The sequence below is a fragment of the Martes martes genome, assembly GCF_963455335.1.
Source record: "Martes martes genome assembly, chromosome: 3".
Classification (NCBI taxonomy): domain Eukaryota; kingdom Metazoa; phylum Chordata; class Mammalia; order Carnivora; family Mustelidae; genus Martes; species Martes martes.
Window position 1 is genome coordinate 161,967,116 of NC_137890.1, and position 17,466 is coordinate 161,984,581.

The following is a 17,466-nucleotide window of genomic DNA, read 5'->3' on the forward strand; positions in this document are numbered from 1 at the left end:
GCATGACATGTCATAGTCTCCTCTTTGCAATTTCCAATGCACGTCTACAAATTAAACACTCTGATAGTAAAGGAATTTATCTAATCTGACCTTTCCCCAGACGACTTTTCTAGGTAACAGAACAGAAGATTACATCCTTCAGACCATGGTCTCCTTTATACAAAAATAAGGCACACTAAGTATAAAGTACAGGGGAGATAAGGAAGAAGGAAGATATGCTTGGGAGGGTGGTGGCAGCCTCATGAAATGCGAGAACACAATTGATTCCAGACTTGACCTATTGGTAAGTAATGGTTTCCAGGAGCCCAGGATTAGGGAGGGTGTTCCAAGAAGAAGTTCAGTGTTAGGCAAATCTTGGAGGCATCCCTGGGGCATTTGTGAGAAAACCGTGGAAGGTAGTGGAGGAGCCTGAGAGGTACCAGACCGGGTGCTGGATAATGAAGCCCAAGAGAAAGACGAGAACCCCATGATCCAGGCCTTGAAATCCATGCAAAGCAGTTCATATTCCACCCTGTAAGCAATGGGCGTACTTTACAGAATTCTGCATTGAGGAGTCAACAAACACAGAGCACTCTCTTGTGGGTGTGGAGGTTGGATATGGGGACAGGTGGGGAGAGTGGATCCAAGGGGGGAAAAGCATGAACCTGTCACAAGACTGCATGATCCTTCTGCAAGTCAGCTTTGGGTCTAAGAGAGGCCACCACATAAAGCTCCGGGAGTGGCTCCAGTCTTGTTATCTCCTGCTATCTCGTCCTGCAGCTTCTCTTGTTTCCCTCTAATGCACCATGTGCCCTCAAGCGCCTTGCGCATCTTTGGCTCAAACAATGCTAAATGTTAAAAAAAAAAAAAAAAAGCCTACACATGTTAAATAATTAAATAACAAATGACTGAAAATAAGCATTTGCATTTAAACATTCTAGCTTAAAATGTGATTTCATATTCATTATCTCATTTCATATGGATATAGAAATCAAAATACCTGGAAATTCCATGAGGCCCCGGGGAAAGCAAGCATGGGATGTTAAGTGCTTCCCATGTAAGACTTCTCCAAAGTTTCCTTGTTTCATTATTTAGGTGACTATCAAACTAGGGACAACACAGACCCCATTCCTCCCTAGTTGTATCCTGAATGATCAGTGACTGGCTCATGGGCTTCTCCTGAAAAGCCTCCAGCCTTTCATATGCAAAGCTGACTGGGTGGGTATGATGACTGCTGAGGCTTTCTGGTCCCTCAAGTAACTTTTTCATTTCCCAGGAACTAAGTCCTGACTTGCCGCCTTCCAGACTCCATCCCTGTCAAAACAGCTGACGAGGGATTATAACAACTCTAATGCAGCATTTACTTTAGAAAACAAGGGCTTTGAAGTGACAGTATGGTTGGTCTCACCCTCCCCCCCGCCCCCGCCCCGTCTGTTCCCAGGTTCCCCACGGAAGCCCAGAAGCTGGATGAATCTTGGTGAATACATTCTTCATCTTTCGTGTGCTGTTGGTTAAATCTCCTTGGGTGCGTTTATGGGTGCATGTGTGTGAGGGGGCGCGTTTTCTTCTCAGCGTGTGAAAAGAGTAAGATGTGCTCCTCATGCACACACACACTCGTGCCCACACAGCACACCCATGCCTGCCTGGTTCGCTTCTCAGGACACCCACCCACCGTTCATAGGAGAAGGACACAATCAATGAGGGACTTTGAGCTTCCTTCCGGGAGCTGCCTTCCCAGCCCCGCCTCACCCTTGGAGATCCCACTCTTAGGTGGTACTTTGCTCAGTTGAAGTCTAAATTGTATTTGACTCTCTGCTAAGTTAGCTTTTAATCTAGAGGCATTCAAAGGCAAGACCTGAAAAAATCAAGGAATGGCTAAATAAGTCAATGAATGGCATTAATAAAAATGAAAGAAAGTGAGTCCTATGAAGAGAACAAATTCAGAAGGGCAGCTATTTCTGGTAGAAAAGAAAACAAACACTGAGTAGATAGAACCCTGGGCTTACACCTCATGTCCATATAACCACTACTAGGTATGAGATCTCCAATAGGTAAAACACTCTCTAGCCTCAGTTTTCCCATCAATGAAGTGGGGATAACGTTATCCGCTGCACATGCAGGCTGTGGGAATAAAATTAGATCATAAAAGATCTTGACCACTGTGCCAGGCACATAATAAGCCCTCAACAAATGCCATATTGGAAGTCTCTTTTATTTGGGCACGATGCTTTCAACCAGAAAGATAATGTTTATTTGCAGCATGGAACAAAGAATAATGGTTTGTCCAGCTCGTGAGCTAAGAGGAGAAAGTAAAGATTTCTAGGTCTTCTTGAATAAGGCACTCTGAATGTGGGTGTATTTATTATTTTGAGTCAAATGTAGTGTAACTCTGAGCCAACATTAATATAGCCTACACATTTCTTCCTGATCCACATGTAAGTTGAGTTGGAGGTAATTTTACCCACTAGTTAAGGAGACTTCTCTTTTCTGTAAAGAATCTCATGCAATATGTTTCAAATATGTCCATGATAAACAAAAGCAGTCAACAGGAATCCTGCCATTCAGCCAGTCAAGCTCCCTTTGCCAGTTTTCTTCTCAGAGTACAACACAGGAAAAAATGACCTCCTTTCCTTGAGGCTCAGACTGGATTTAGGAAATTACAACGCACAGAAGACGACATAAGTCCTAAGGAAAATAGTTGTATCTCATCATAAATAGTGCATAACATTCAGAAATCCCTGGCTGTGGTTCATTTTTCCCTCCCACCCCCAGAAGTACAGGAAGGTATATTTAAAAATTAGACAACCTAAAATTGCAAGACTAAAGGCATGAAAATGATCCAAAACAAGTATCGTAAAAGACGTTTATTCCGGGTTTCTATAAGTATTATGGTTATTTCTGCAAACAACGTATTTTCTCTGTCATAAATCAGTGTTATTTGATTCGATTTTTTTAAAATCCAAGGGCTCACTGTAATGCACACTTTGGATGCTAGGTGGCGCTAGGGGTCCACCTAATGTTATGCTACTTTTCCCCCAACTAGCTTGGTCCAGCTTCTTCCGCAGCCTGATAATCATTTCAGTAGTTACAGCCTGTGACGGGAAACGTTTCTGTGGACTTCCGCTAACAACTGGCAGCAGAACACAACCGTAGCATTTAGATCTCAAACGGAATTAGCAACCTGGAAAGCTTTAATGGTCCTTCAGTGGCTATCTGTCTGCATACAACTCCAACAAGCTCCACTGTGATACATTGGTAATTGTTCATGGGTAATTGACTGAGCCAAAGTTACACTTTCAAGTGTATGGACATTTGGAATAAGTCTAGCAGTTAAATATTTTTGACTCCCCCCTGCTTCCGGGGTCTCTATTATCTAATTATTTAGTAAAATTGACATGGGACTGGAAACTTGAAAGATCAGCTTGAAAACACAAGGAATAAACTCACAGATTTAAAATCTTCAGCTTTACTTTCCTGAATATGTGCATATTATTGCTGGTCTTAGAAACTACAATGCCTTTGGCATCTGAAGAGGAACAAAAGAGGCTACAAAGGTCTAAAAAATATATATAGATTCCATTGTCTCTAACTTTGATTAAGAAATACAAAGAAGTGCCCCCTGACACCCATGTATCAGGGCGAGGCTGGGTGCACGTTCACTCCGCAAGACAGAATGTGGTTAAAATTCAGGCCTTGGGTGTACATAACAATTTATAATGTGATATCCTGAATTCTTTTTCATTAAAAGGAATTAAAATACAGAACTGTCAGATCAATATGATGGGATAAAATATTATCATAAAACAAAATAATATAATAAAATACGCACACTTGTAGATAAATGCATGTGCATCTAGGAGAACAAGGCATTTGCAACTGCAGTCTGGGTGACTGGCTTGTTCAGTCGGTTAAGTGTCTGCCTTCCGCTCAGATCATGTTTCCAGGGTCCTTGGATCCAGCCCCACATCGGGCTCCCTGTTCAGGGAGGAGTTGGCTTCTCCCTCTGCCTCTGCCTCTGCCTCTCTTCCTGTCTGTCTCTCATTAATAAATAAAATCTTTAAAACAAAACAAAACAAAAACAACTATGGTCTGTGGAAGCTTTAAGTGTTGATGTTGGTGGCAGATTTATCCTGCATCTCATCTTTTTTTTTTTATAAAGATTTTATTTATTTATTTGACAGACAGAGATCACAAGCAGGCAGAGAGAGAGGAGAAAGCAGGCTCCCCGCCGAGCAGAGAGCCCAATGTGGGGCTCGATCCCAGGACCCTGGAATCATGACCTGAGCTGAAGGCAGAGGCTTAACCCACTGAGCCACCCAGGCGCCCCGCATCTCATCTTTTGTCTTGACCCCAGCTGATAAGGGCTTCCCCTGCAGCCTAAACATTTTCTTTCTGTTCATTCATACTTTCACTCAAACAGGAGAGTAAATAGTATTAGGGGGCAGGTGGCCCTTCTGAAATGGTAATCTTAGTTGGTTTCTACTCCTTTGGCTTCCAAGCCACACGTGAAACCTATAAGTTAAGAAGAAATGCCAGATACAGGGCACATGGGTGGTTCAGGTGTTAAGAAGAAATGCCAGATATAGACTCTTATCATATGGTAAATAACCGAGTATCTAATTTCCTATTTGGAAAAGGAATAATGAATATAATTGTATCAAGTGTACCGAGGAGGGGTGGGAGAAACCAGTCCATCTCAGATGCTGGTAATGAGGAGATCCACTGTCTAGAGAATTTAAAATCAGTAATGAAAGTGACTACAAGTCTGTGCTTTTTATTATCACGGTGCACCAGTGGTTCTAAACAAGGTCAGTGATACAGGGTGGATGGACCATTCCCTCCATGCCCACCCCCTTCGAAACACCACTGATTAAGACAACTCTCCCACTTAGCATTTCCTAGCAAGCAGGGGAGTGAATTTTGGAAGAAGGAAAAGTTATAAGGGAAAAGAGAAAGAATGAGTATTTTTCTAGCACTTTTGGTCTGTCCATCCAGAACTTTCCCTACATATGTTCTCTTCAATCCTCATTGATGACAATCACCATCCAGGGCAGATAACACCGTGCCCATTTTACAGATAAGAAAACAGACACTGAAGAGTTGAACAACGTATTCAAGTTCACCAGTTACTAACTGGTGGATTCAGGACTCTAAAAGAAGTCCTTCATCCTCTAAGTAGCTGAGCACCTAAGATCACAGACTGACATTTACCAGGTACAGACCTTGCACAAGGCACTCGAGTACCCACGGTTGGAATGTGGGATGGTAACAGTATGCACAGGCTAGAACTGTAGTGAGAAAAGCTCTTGGCATAGTCCGCAGCAGAGATGACAATCAATGGCACGTGGTTTTTATGATGGAAACCTCATCTAAGGAATCCAAACAATTTTTGGTCTTCTCCATGGGCTACAGAATGCTGGAGTATATCCTTAAGCTACTTTTTTTTACCTGCAGGCCTGTTGGGTTAGGTTATAGACTCTGACACTGAGGAGGATGCATGCATGAATCAGGGACTACAGCTGAGTCAGAGGATGGTCACTCAGCCCCTGTGCCCCCATCCCCACCCCTCTGTGTCAAGTGGTTCATGACTTCTTAGAGAACAACCTCTTGTTTGTTATACCCTGCCTCCTACCCTAAGGGAAAACATGACAAATTATTCTGGGGGGGGGGGGAGTAATTGGCATAAGAGCACAGGGATAGATTTATGTAGGTTAATTCTACTCAATAATGGTATTATTGAAAGATGGGTCATGAAACTACTGGTCTTTAAAAGGTGACTCCCAAATATTCCACCCCTTGAAATATACAAAAGTTAACACGGGATGCCTAAATAATATGTCAAATTTCTTAGCTATACTGCAGTGTATTGTAAAACACAATCTGAGAGTAATGCCAATATGTCATTACACATATTACTGGATTTGCCTGTTATTTTGCTTTTTCTTTAAATATGAAATTAATTATAGAGAGTGTCAATGGGTAGTAAAGGCTAACATTCATATAAAGTAATCAAACAGGATTATTGACAGCACACATAAGATAATGCATTTTTGTTTTCGTTTTTTGGCACTCGCATTATTTTAATGTACTTTTGCCGTAATACATGGCAATAGATCAATATAAACACTGACATTCTTACTTATAATATTCATTTATTCCACATTTCACAAGGCTAGATCCAGGCTCTTCAGTAAACATCATTATTATAACAATTATAATTTCTTTGTAACATAATCTCTGTTAACATAACACCTTATTTTACAGTTTGAAGTTAGTACAGATAAACCCTCCTCCAGCATGATGATGTTGTATTGTAAACATAGCAGGGGTTTCCAAGTACCCCGTTTTACATATTTGGAAATATATGTCAAGTTAACTTGTATGCAGAATGAAGCAAACAATAGGCGTCATTTTAAATGTATTGTATGGCCTGAAGGAAGCTCTGTGGTGGGCAGCTACGTGCTAATGAAGTGAGTTCAGTGTTGGATGCTTGGCTGTGTGTTCTGTCTCTGCTTTTCCTCCATTTCCTTCCTGCACTGTAATCATGAGCATATAATCCAGTCAGCTATGTCAAGTACACATATAACAGAGAATACGCTCTCCGGTCAGGTCTCATAGGAAGAACTGGAATAATCACAGGGTCTTAGCAAGAACAAAAGATTGTTTAACACTTGAGCAAGGGACAGTAGAGAAGGATCCCTTCATCGTGTGAAGTTGGGATGGCACTTGCCCTCCCACCACCTCTCCTGTTCCCTCCCTTCCTAACACTGTTCTCTCCCATCCACCACAAAACTTCAGCTCCTAGACAGAAAGCACTTGAAAATGTATATACAACTGATCATATTAAACCTCTTAGTACATAGGTTCTAGGTCTACAAGACGTAAGGCTAGAATAAAGTATGAACAGTCTTGGCAAAATAACAAGTTCTATCCACGCTAATGGTAGCATGGAAATTCTGAAGAGAAAACCCTGTTGAAACTTCTAGATTCTTAAGGTTCATTTTACTTTTTCTACTTGATCCTATGCATGGAAGGTGAGGTTAAATAAGAACATACCCTTTAAGGTTACATTATTCAGAGATGTAGGTAGGCGTGGAGCAGATGAAAACAGAATTCCTTTCTATGCCCTTGTTTGAGCATTTATGTCAATATACTCACTCTCACATTGTCTTTCACTTCCCTTGCGCTTTCTAGGCTCCTAGAAGTTTTATGCGCAAATGTTCTGACTATCTAGAAAACTAAATGAAAGCCCAGAACTCACACAGGTCCTGAGAAAGAGCAGTGGTCTTCTTAGAGCTTTAAGACAAAGCATTACTGAGGCTGTGGGGGCAAATCAACACATCCCACTGCAATGGAGGTAGGAAACTGAAGACAAGGACAGAATTAGATTGTGTGAGAAAAACATGTTTTTCAAGGATATATAGAAAGAGACATTTATCAAGAGAGAAATTTTGTCAGTCAGCAAAAGATTACTGAATCTCGCACAATGTGTTGGCCGTTATCAGTATGCCTCAGAACTGGGCACAGCCCTTGTCACAAAATCACATATACTGACCCCTAATCCCTGTCTTTGGATGATTTACCTTCCTTTTGTCCAGATATCTAAAAAACAATTTTTGATATCCAGACATGGCCAGAACGCACGCTGGACATGTGTCAAGCTTTGGACACCCCAACATTTCTTCCATTATCTACAGAAGTGGGCCAGATGCTGGTGTGCAGACATAGCTATGGCATCCGTGGGAAAAGAGAACATGCTCTACTCTGCAGCCAGCCCAGGGCTGGCTTTCATTATGCTCCAACAAAGTCATCAAACTGAAGGGGGATGTTAGGAGTATGAAAAGAGGCCAGAGAATTGGCACTGAAAGGAATAAACATTTGAGAAATCATCCTAAAGGGGAAAGTTGAAAGGACTTGGGCATGATTGCCTGACCAGCCGCCGGGATGAGGCCTGTCCTAGGTAATGAAGAGGTATCTGTCATGGTGCCAAGGGCCCACCAAACAGGAGATAATGGCTTTGGAGGCGACTGTGAGATTTCTAAAGAGATTTGGGCCTGCCAGTCTTCACAATGTATGTCCAAAGGAAATTACAGATGGCCTTTTCCTAACCCTTCTCCAAGATTAAGAATAATCAGAGATAATCCAGTTTCAAAGGATAAACTAGCCTCAGGGAGAAGGTGAAGTTTCATTTCAAGGCTTAGGTCACTGTTATTGTGATGCGACTCCTGATGTGATGTGATCACTGCTCTGTGATTCCCTGATTCCACTTGGGGATCTGTCATTTAACAAATGCAAAGTGCGTACATTCATGAGTGAGTGAGTGTGAGCAAGTATGTACGTGTATGTGTGAGTATGTGAGAGCTTGTGTGTCAGAAGGAGCCTACGTGTATAGAAATGGGAGGGGGGATGTGAGCGTGAGCCTAAAGTGGGGGATGTAGGGCCCATCTCTTTCCTTCCCTGAAAAACAAATGCAAACACTCTTTGGGAACATTTTTCCAAGGAAAGTTGGCACTTTTGTGGAGACACACCCTAGCTGCTCCATTCCTAAGAGAAAGCATGGCTTTCCCAAGACCATGAGCATTAGCTGCTGTCTCACCACCTGCTCCAGCAAGAGTACAGATGGCATCATCACCAATGGAATGGAGGTCACATTCCAAGAGACAGGCTTGCTCCCGGCCAGATACAGAGGAACAACATGAACATCATTTTCTACCGTCTGTAAAAGTGGTCATGCCCCTTTATTCTGAACACATGGATTTCTACTTTACTACAGAAGAAAAAAAGAGAAAGTTACATGCAGTCCAAGTTCAATATGACTTCTATACCATTTTACTTTTATAACTAAGGAAAGAAAAAAGCATTTTCCTAGCAGGAACAGAAATTCAGTTTAATTTCTAAAGATCTGCTTTAAGAAAAAGGCCCAGATATGTGGCCACATTGCAACAAAATTCCAAGGAAATATCTTGTCCCATGTCTAGTCTACTTCTTCTGGAGTGAATGAAGAAAGAAAAAAAATTGTTTTCATCTCTCCAAGTTTCAAATAATATTATACTCTAAATGCTTTACAACTCACTTCTTTCCTGAGCATTACCTTTTGTCTTACATATTTTGACCATCCAGTCAGATAAGATTACACATTTCTACAAGTCCTGGGCCTACTGTGGTTATCTGAGGCCCAAAGATTGCAAAACCAAGCAAATGTTATCTTGGCCTCTTTTAATACACAAATGCTCAGGGTGGACAGTCACTGTCAATAATAATAAGAATTATTATTCTTATTATTAGGTTCCTCTGTGGCTCAGTGAGTCACAACTGTCTCTAGACTCTTCGGGGATGGGGGGGTGGCCTTCATTATTGGCCTAGGCTGTGGGAGGGGGACACTTGTGGGCACTTCTGTACTTCTTTGCTGGACCAATGTCAAGCACTTCCATATGCCCCTCTTACAACACTTCTTAGAAAGCTCCTACCACGGCACATAACGGTAAGTCAAAAACTTGTACTGAGGAAATGGGAAAGCGGTAAGATATGAATAAACAATCTGAAAGAAAACACAATTCCTTCTCTATGAATGGTAATGTCCCTTAACATGGCTAAAATGGCATAGACATCCTAAAGCCAAGTTCCTCAGCTGATAAGCACTGTTGGAATTATTTTAGGGATTAATGATTGCTTCTGTCTGTTTGAAAGAAATCATGTGGTTTTTCCATGATTTCCCAGGAAGAAGCAGATTCATCGCCTATCAAGCATCAATGTGTTTAAATAATTGTTGGGAATCCTGGTATCAGAAAAACTGCTTAAGAGGTGCTGCAGGTGATTGTCTGGTAATGCTAAGCATTCCATATCCAAGCTGGTTTGTGAATATTCACTCTTACAGTCAGCCAGTCGACATGGATTACCGAACAAAGGGCAGTGTCATCCTGGCTGTTACTTAAAGACATATCTCAGTCAAGAGCCCAGGAATTAGGTGAGAGGAGGATCTTCAGTAAGTAGCTATGGACTTTAGTTCAAAGCTAGGTCACAGGGTGCAAAACAGGGTTCTTCTGAGCTGTGCTGACCTCCTTAGTTCCAGAATATAGGGATAGGCGAACACTACAACAGGTCACAAGCCGCAGAGGAGAGTCTCAGAGGCTCACCTTCTAGTTCAGAGCCGTGACAGTCCATCTACTTTATGGGTGCATGCCATAATTTCTGCGGTTTGTAGGGGAACTAACAGTGTGCAAGCAACGTAAAGGGCTTTCTCATATTGCTATATTTGGAAGAATAAAGAGTATTTCATCAGGTGAGCAAACAGTTGATAATGCAAAGACACAAACATTATGTCTAGTTTTTATTCCAGAAGTTTACCCCAAGAACCTCCTTTCATTGAGAGTTAAAGGGGCTTAAGATGAAGCAACTATAAAGATAACTAGAAAAAGAAATAGAAAACAAAACAAAGAATAGAAAACCACTCTGTGATGCCAAGGGTAATGTAAAAGCAAGATACATGTCCTTAAAAAATCAATTACGTGAACGCAATCTTCTGACAGTCAGCTAAATTTCTTTCCTTTCTGTATCCAGCTTTTTAAACTTTAAATTTGGCAAATGTAATATTTTTGAAATGGCTTTAAATCAACTGAAGTGGCAGTTTATCTTAGTGAGGTTAATTGTGTTATTTATTAATCCATTATCTTATCATTTCTACTTATTTTTTTGCCCAAAAAGTGTTTGAGCTGGATACGTCAAGTTATGAAAGCATTTAACATTTTAAATTAAGACACAAGGAATTCTAAATGACACTTGAGATGTCCTTGAGAGAGGACTCTCATCTCTCCATGTTTATAGATGTCGCATATATTCATAAATCAAATCCTGTGCATATTTAAGCCAGACCAAAATACTAAAAAGCACCATGTCCCCCATTAGAAAAAAAAATGCAATTATTCTGCTTAGTTATGTTTCTAAAATAGCCTGACGTTTTAAATAATTGATGAATATGTAATTTGCTAATCAGTAATGGACAGTTCCCATGGAGGTACCATCGCTAGTTTCATAATTTACTATTTCGGAAGAGTTTCATGAATGCAAAGATTAAAGCCGGGAAGGGGAGAGAAATCACTCCAGGATGACATTATCCTATTTAACACCCATAATACTTAACAGTAACAACAATTAAGCTTCACAAATTAAGAAGATGTACTGAATTGTTATTGGGTGAGATACAGATAGGCATTTATGTGTCATGAGTTTCCCCATACTGAATTCCCCATAGACAACCGTGTACCCAAATGAACATCAGAGCAACATATTGTTCCTGTAAAGGATTAAATGATATTTTAGTTTATGCCTTTATTTCTTGAATCTTTTCTCCAAGTGATAATAGAAAACTTATTTACCATGCATGAACACTTACATTCTCTTTCTGAGAACATTTCTGATGTTGTTGGGATAAGAGAGGAAAGTCATTTATTTAAAGATCGCCTTATTAGTCTATAGTTTTTGGTAAATATCTAGATTATCTGGTTGGTCAATTGTCTTTATGGCCTAAGGAAGAAGACTAGCTGCCATGTTCAATCCAGATGAGTTGGTATATGAATATTTATAAGGACATCGAGATTCACAGTGTCTTACAATCATGCTCCAAGCTAAATAGAAATAAAAGCAGAATGGCCACAAATATTACAGTATAATAGGGTAAGAGGTAAAAGGTATGTACAAATTCATTGACAACATCTGTGCAAGTGATATATAGACAAAACATTTAAAAAGAAATATACATAAAACAAAGTAGGTAAATTTATCAAAGGTTGATAAATTTTCAGAGACAGTATAAAAGTACACAAAACATGGAAGAGAGAAAGAATTGTTAAAAAAATAACCGCTAAGCCAATACATACAGTACAAGTTTACTACATTAATATTACAGAATGATGAGAACCAGAGACAAAAAAAACGATTTGGTAACAAACAGTAAAGAAAGTTTCACCAGTCACAGAGAAGAAAGACTGTCCTTTTTGGATGAGAACACAGACTGCCATGACTCAGCCCCTCCACCCATACACACATAGAAAAATAAAAGCCAATGCAAAAGTTGTCTACAGCAACACACGACAGACAGAGGTGGAAGCATTTGGCATGTTGCATCACAGGAAGTCAATCACGATTGGCTAACGATGATGGTACCTGGCTCTGTTGCAGGTCACTGGCTTGCCTGAGAGGAGTGACCGATGGCGGGGGCACACCTGACGTGGAGGCAGACCGGCCTAATTTGCAGCTTACTTTCGGTTCTGTGAACAGGGGGAGAAGGCAGAGCATTAGCTGAGCAGCATCGGCAATGACAAACAGCGCTCAGATCCCCGTTCTCCTTTGCTGCGTGGTCTTTCAAACCCTCAAATACTTCTGATGCTTGCTAGTCTTTGGCAGGGGATGGAATGATGTCCTCACCACGGACTCTAAAATAAGCTTCATTTGCAGTCAGCTCCTAGAAATAAAGAATACATCACAGAAGTCCAGCTCTTTGTTCCTTCGGTCATTTTACGCCACTTAGGGTTAGTTTCTACAGAGTGATTACGAGAGCCAGAGCCCCATTCAGGGAAAAAGCAGGTGACAGAGTCATCCAGGTACTTTCTTTTCAGATTTGGTCTGTAGGTCCCCTAGGTCCTAAAATGTCTTTGTCACCTTCTCCAAAACTTCTTTCCATCCATCCATACCCCCTCCCTCCCTCCCTCCTATTTTTTTTTTCTAATTTTGAAATCAATATCACTGTGCTTGTCCTGAATACTTTTATCATGTTTTCAGTGGAGCATTTCTCTGATTCACTATTCACTTTCAATTTGATAACCACTTTCTAAGACTCTTGCCAGTTTTCATAATAATAGTATTTTTTTTTTTTTTTCAAATTATAAAGGCATTTCCCCTACCTCTTCTTCTATTTCAGGAGCCCAAATGGGCCGTCCAGGGCATGGACAGGATACTTTGGAGATTAGAATTTGGGGTTGGGAAGAGTTCCCTTCATTCAACAAGGTACAGAGAGGATGTTAATTTTCAGATATATTTGAAGATATTTGATAAGAGAAGAAAAAAGTCTTACAATGAAAATTGACACCATGCTTTTGTTTAATATTAACTGTTACTTTTTGAGTGTTGGGTATGTTCCATCTTCTAACTGGGCTACATTTAAATTATTTCTAATTCCAAGGTTACTCTATAGAGTTATAGCATTAGCTATAAAGATTGCCTCTGTGTGTGTGTGTGTGTGTGTGTGTGTGTGTGAGAGAGAGAGAGATTGAGAGAGAGAGAGAGAAACTTCCCTGCTAACCCCCATAATCTCTCTGCTCAAAACTAACTTGGACATGGGACTTCTGGGTAGTTCAGTTGGTTAAGCATGTGAGTTCAGCTCAGGATATGATCTCAGGGTCCTGGGACTGAGCCCTGTATAGGTTACGTGCTCAATGGGGCAGTCCGCTTGTCCCTCTGCCCCTCCCCCAACTCGTGTTCTCTCTCGCGCTCTCTCTCGGATAAAAAAACAAACAAAATCTTAAAAAAGACTAACTTGAACACAATGGACTGAGCTTCCTAGATTACTTTAAAGCCCTCCACCTTGTTCAAAATTTCCCCTTTACCCCATATTTCATACAATAAAAACTTCAAACACACCCAAATAATTTTCAAAGACCTCCTGTGATGTAGCTTCGTCTGATCAGATCCACTCTCTTTCCACTATTCTGCTGTTCAAAACACATGCAATTGTCTCCTCTCTCAGTTTCTGCGTTCAGTCCTGTCTCTGTCCGTCACCTCACGGTGTGCCCTTGTGTGGACTTTCATCAGACTAAGTCTTACCCATTTCTGGAGACCAATTTCAGCACGTCCTTCCTATTGTCAAGTGTCAAGGTTCTCTTCCGAGACCTCCTGACCACTTACACAGTGTTTGCCGTGCTCGCTGCAGCTTTGAGTACTTACGTTGGTGGGGACTACATAGTACGTGTTCAATTAATACGTACTTTTCTTTCACTGAAAACACTCAATTTAACCTGGAAAAAGTCAATGCAACTCCTAAAATAAGTGAAGGCAATGAAGATAATGTGGAATATGTTTTAAGGCCTGGGTTCAAAGCCTAGCTCTCCTAATTACAAAGGCAGTGATTCTCATTCAAAGGCCTGTGACCTTCTAGGATCCATTTCAGAGGAGGCACAAGGTTTGGAAACTCTCCCTTCCTTGGTTTTATGCAGATGATTCTAGTATCTACTCACCTACTTTATTTATTTATTTATTTATTTATTTCGTAGGCTCCACACCAGTATGGGACTTGAACTCATGACCCTGACATCAAGAGTCACAAGCTCCACTGACTGAGCCAGTCAGGCATCCCCACTCACCCACTCTTGAAAGGTGTCTAAATACAACAGTATTATACAGTGACATAAACTATCACTATAATTTAGAAATTAAGCTCATTTCCCAGGAAGCATAAATCCTTGCATACCTTAGCATATCACCTTTTGTGATATAAAGCAACAGGTAAAGCATCCATCAGAATCCTGGTTGACAGTTTTTTATAATGAGGCCAATGTTTCTATATATATCCCCTTACTGTGGTAGCACGTTTAGTCACTTGGAGTCAGAAAATTCAGTATCTTTCCCTAAGAAAGGATGGCAAATAATATTTCTTTACTTAAGGTCCTTTTCAAGTTTACGTTAAGGAGATTATCTGATGAGTGAAGGCCTTTTACATTATCCAGTGTACCTAGGGATTAATTTCTCCTGCTAGGTTTCCAGTCAGATTTTGACTTAACCAGCCTCTTTCAAACATAGACACTGATATCTCTAATGAACAGACTGAGATGTACCAAAATCCATGCAAACTCCCCATTTCATTATGACCTGGAAAGGCCTTTCCTTACTCCCATTGGACAGCAATCCAGAGCATGTCCCAGCTCGTCAAGCCCTCTTGGGTATTCCAGTATGAGCCATTAAATCCCCATTACCCACAGAAGATTACTCTACTAGCCAACTACCCTGTGGGCTAACTCTAACATTGAGGTTACATTGGAGTCAACTGTTCGATCCCAACATGGCTCCTAAGGGTTATGATTCTACCTACAGCAGCAGACTAACACTACGACCATAAGTTCATTATGTACACGTGCTTACACAGGCAAACAGAAACATACACACACACACTACGTAACACTGCTGCTTAATGGTGTTGTGTTTTTTTAAACAATTTTAAAATTTAATTTTTAAAATTCTGACGGTTGGGTTTTTCTTTATCTCACTCATTCTGCATCTTCTATCAGTTTTTCATGGTTCTTAAACATATTTCACATTTATTATGGTATTTATGTAACCAAGTTGGTGAAATGTATCTTTATGATGTTGTATCCGCCAAAGTTCCTTTGACCAAAAGAATTGTCTATAGAAGTCCCAAAAATCCTAGGAAAGATTCTGATTAGAATCTTAGAATCTTGGCTGATTAGTCAAGCTTCACGGAGGTTCTTTCAGGCTGTGACACAGACGTGAAATCGTCCTGCTCACTTACCCTTGGAAATACACTGTGCTTTGAGCTTTAAATAGGGAAGCTTAGGAACCATGACACTAAAAAGAGTAAGTTTCCTTCCTGAATTTTGCTAATATAAAAAAAATTTCCAAGGCTTTTTTTCAAAAACAATGGACGTGTACCTAAAAAGAGATCTAAGGTAGAACTTTCTTCCTCCAAGAAAAACTCCATTCCATTAAGAGATTAATGATGTACTAAAAGGCACCTGTTATCCTACATTCAAGGAAAACTTCCTGCTTTGTAAACTCTATCATCATCCTAGAAGTAACACTTGATATTGTATGTGAAATTTCCCTGACGATCAAGTGTAGAGAGAGTAAGAAGGAATAAGAAAAAGGTAGTGGGTTAAGAAAGAGAATCAGAGGGGGAAAGGAAGAACAAAAAAAGAAACAGGAGGCAGGAAGGGAAAAAGGGAGGAAAGAGAAAGAGAAAGAGAAAAAGAAAAAGAAAAAAAAAGAAAGAATAAGAAAGAAAAGAAAAACACTAATTTGAACCTTTTGGCATAAGATATTGATGAGGGAACAGAAGGCTGGCCGAGGACAAAGCAAAAGCTGATACCCTGCAACCTTCCCCCACCCCCACCCCTGGGTGGGACATATGTGACATTCTTTTTTTTTTTTTTTTTTTTTTTTTTTTTTTAAAGATTTTCTTTTATTTATTTGACAGAGATCACAAGTAGGCAGAGAGGCAGGCAGAGAGAGAGAGAGAGAGAGAGAGGAGGAAGCAGGCTCCCTGCCGAGCAGAGAGCCCGATGCGGGGCTCGATCCCAGGACCCTGAGATCATGACCTGAGCCGAAGGCAGAGGCTTAACCCACTGAGCCACCCAGGCGCCCCCATATGTGACATTCTTTAGGAATCTTCCAATAATCTAATGTTAATACCTTGCTACAAAGGGAAAAACGACCTTGATAATGGCAAGGCCTTTGGTATCAGATATCTTGTAGGTCCTTTTTAGCATATAAAAATTCTGTTGAAACCTCCCTTTCTCCTTACCTCCCCCAACTCCATAGTACATAACCTGCCACTCCTCACAATCCCTGGGCATGAGCTTTTTCTGCCCTCGGGTTCTGTCCCCATGCTTTAATAAACCACCATTTTGCACCAAAGATGTCTCAAGAATTCTTTCTTGGTTGCAGCTCCGGCCTCCATCCCACTGAACCTCACCTATATTCTAAAACTTCATCAGTATTATCATGGGCTATTTCTAGAGTAATAACTCATGATCATCTTAAAGTTTTTATTAAATAAGTACCCAGTGGACGGTGTGACTTAATATTTCTTTCTTTTTATTCTTAGTGGGCACAACTTATCACTGTTTTGTTTTATTTTGTTTTGTTTTAAAGATAGTCATTTCTCAATCATTTCTCATCTTTCCTTTAAGGTGAATTGGATTTCTCTTCAAAATCATGTCCTTGGTATTGTTACAGGATAATCTCCCAGACATCCCCGCTATTAGGAGTATCAGAGTTCTCTTTGCTTTCAGAAAGCAGACAAATGACTCTTCTCCACCTCTGCATCTACACAGAAACAGGAGATTAGTGCATTTCAACCAAAGAAAACACTTTCATCTAGCATCAAAGAAATAAAATCAGTCAAATTCAGAGACATATCTTTCCTCTGTCTTATATATTTTTTTCTAATACACAGTATCTTTCTGAAGTAGTAGAGACATATCATGATTTCGCCAAGTCAGTCATATTGCTGAAAGTTTTTAATCAATAACTCAAGGCTAAATGAGATTCAAGGCTTTTTAAAAATACACCAAAGTGTGCCTATTACAAACTCTACTTTCATTTTTAGGGAAGGCATTTTCTTGGAAATAACATATATTATTTGAGATAATCTGGTGTCTAAGTAATAGAAGACAGTTGTCCCAGGGCTATGTTAAAACCTTCACGGCTCCCACTTTGTTTTAAAGCTTCTATTGTACATCAAAGCAAACATGTAAGGTGCCC

The 17,466-nt window shown here is 40.3% G+C and overlaps 1 protein-coding gene across 2 annotated transcripts in view; it reads right to left on the reverse strand.

Moving 5' to 3' along the window:
• Positions 1-17,466, reverse strand: part of NYAP2 (neuronal tyrosine-phosphorylated phosphoinositide-3-kinase adaptor 2) — a gene marked incomplete at both ends in the record, with an annotated part of 246,482 nt that overhangs the window by 29,421 nt on the left and 199,595 nt on the right. The window contains one exon of one of the 2 annotated variants that reach the window (XM_080799337.1): positions 12,139-12,242. In XM_080799337.1, the coding sequence (XP_080655463.1) occupies positions 12,139-12,242 (104 nt within the window). Of the gene's footprint in view, positions 1-12,108; positions 12,243-17,466 lie in introns of those variants that run through there. The other variant, XM_080799338.1, reaches the window with a different exon arrangement.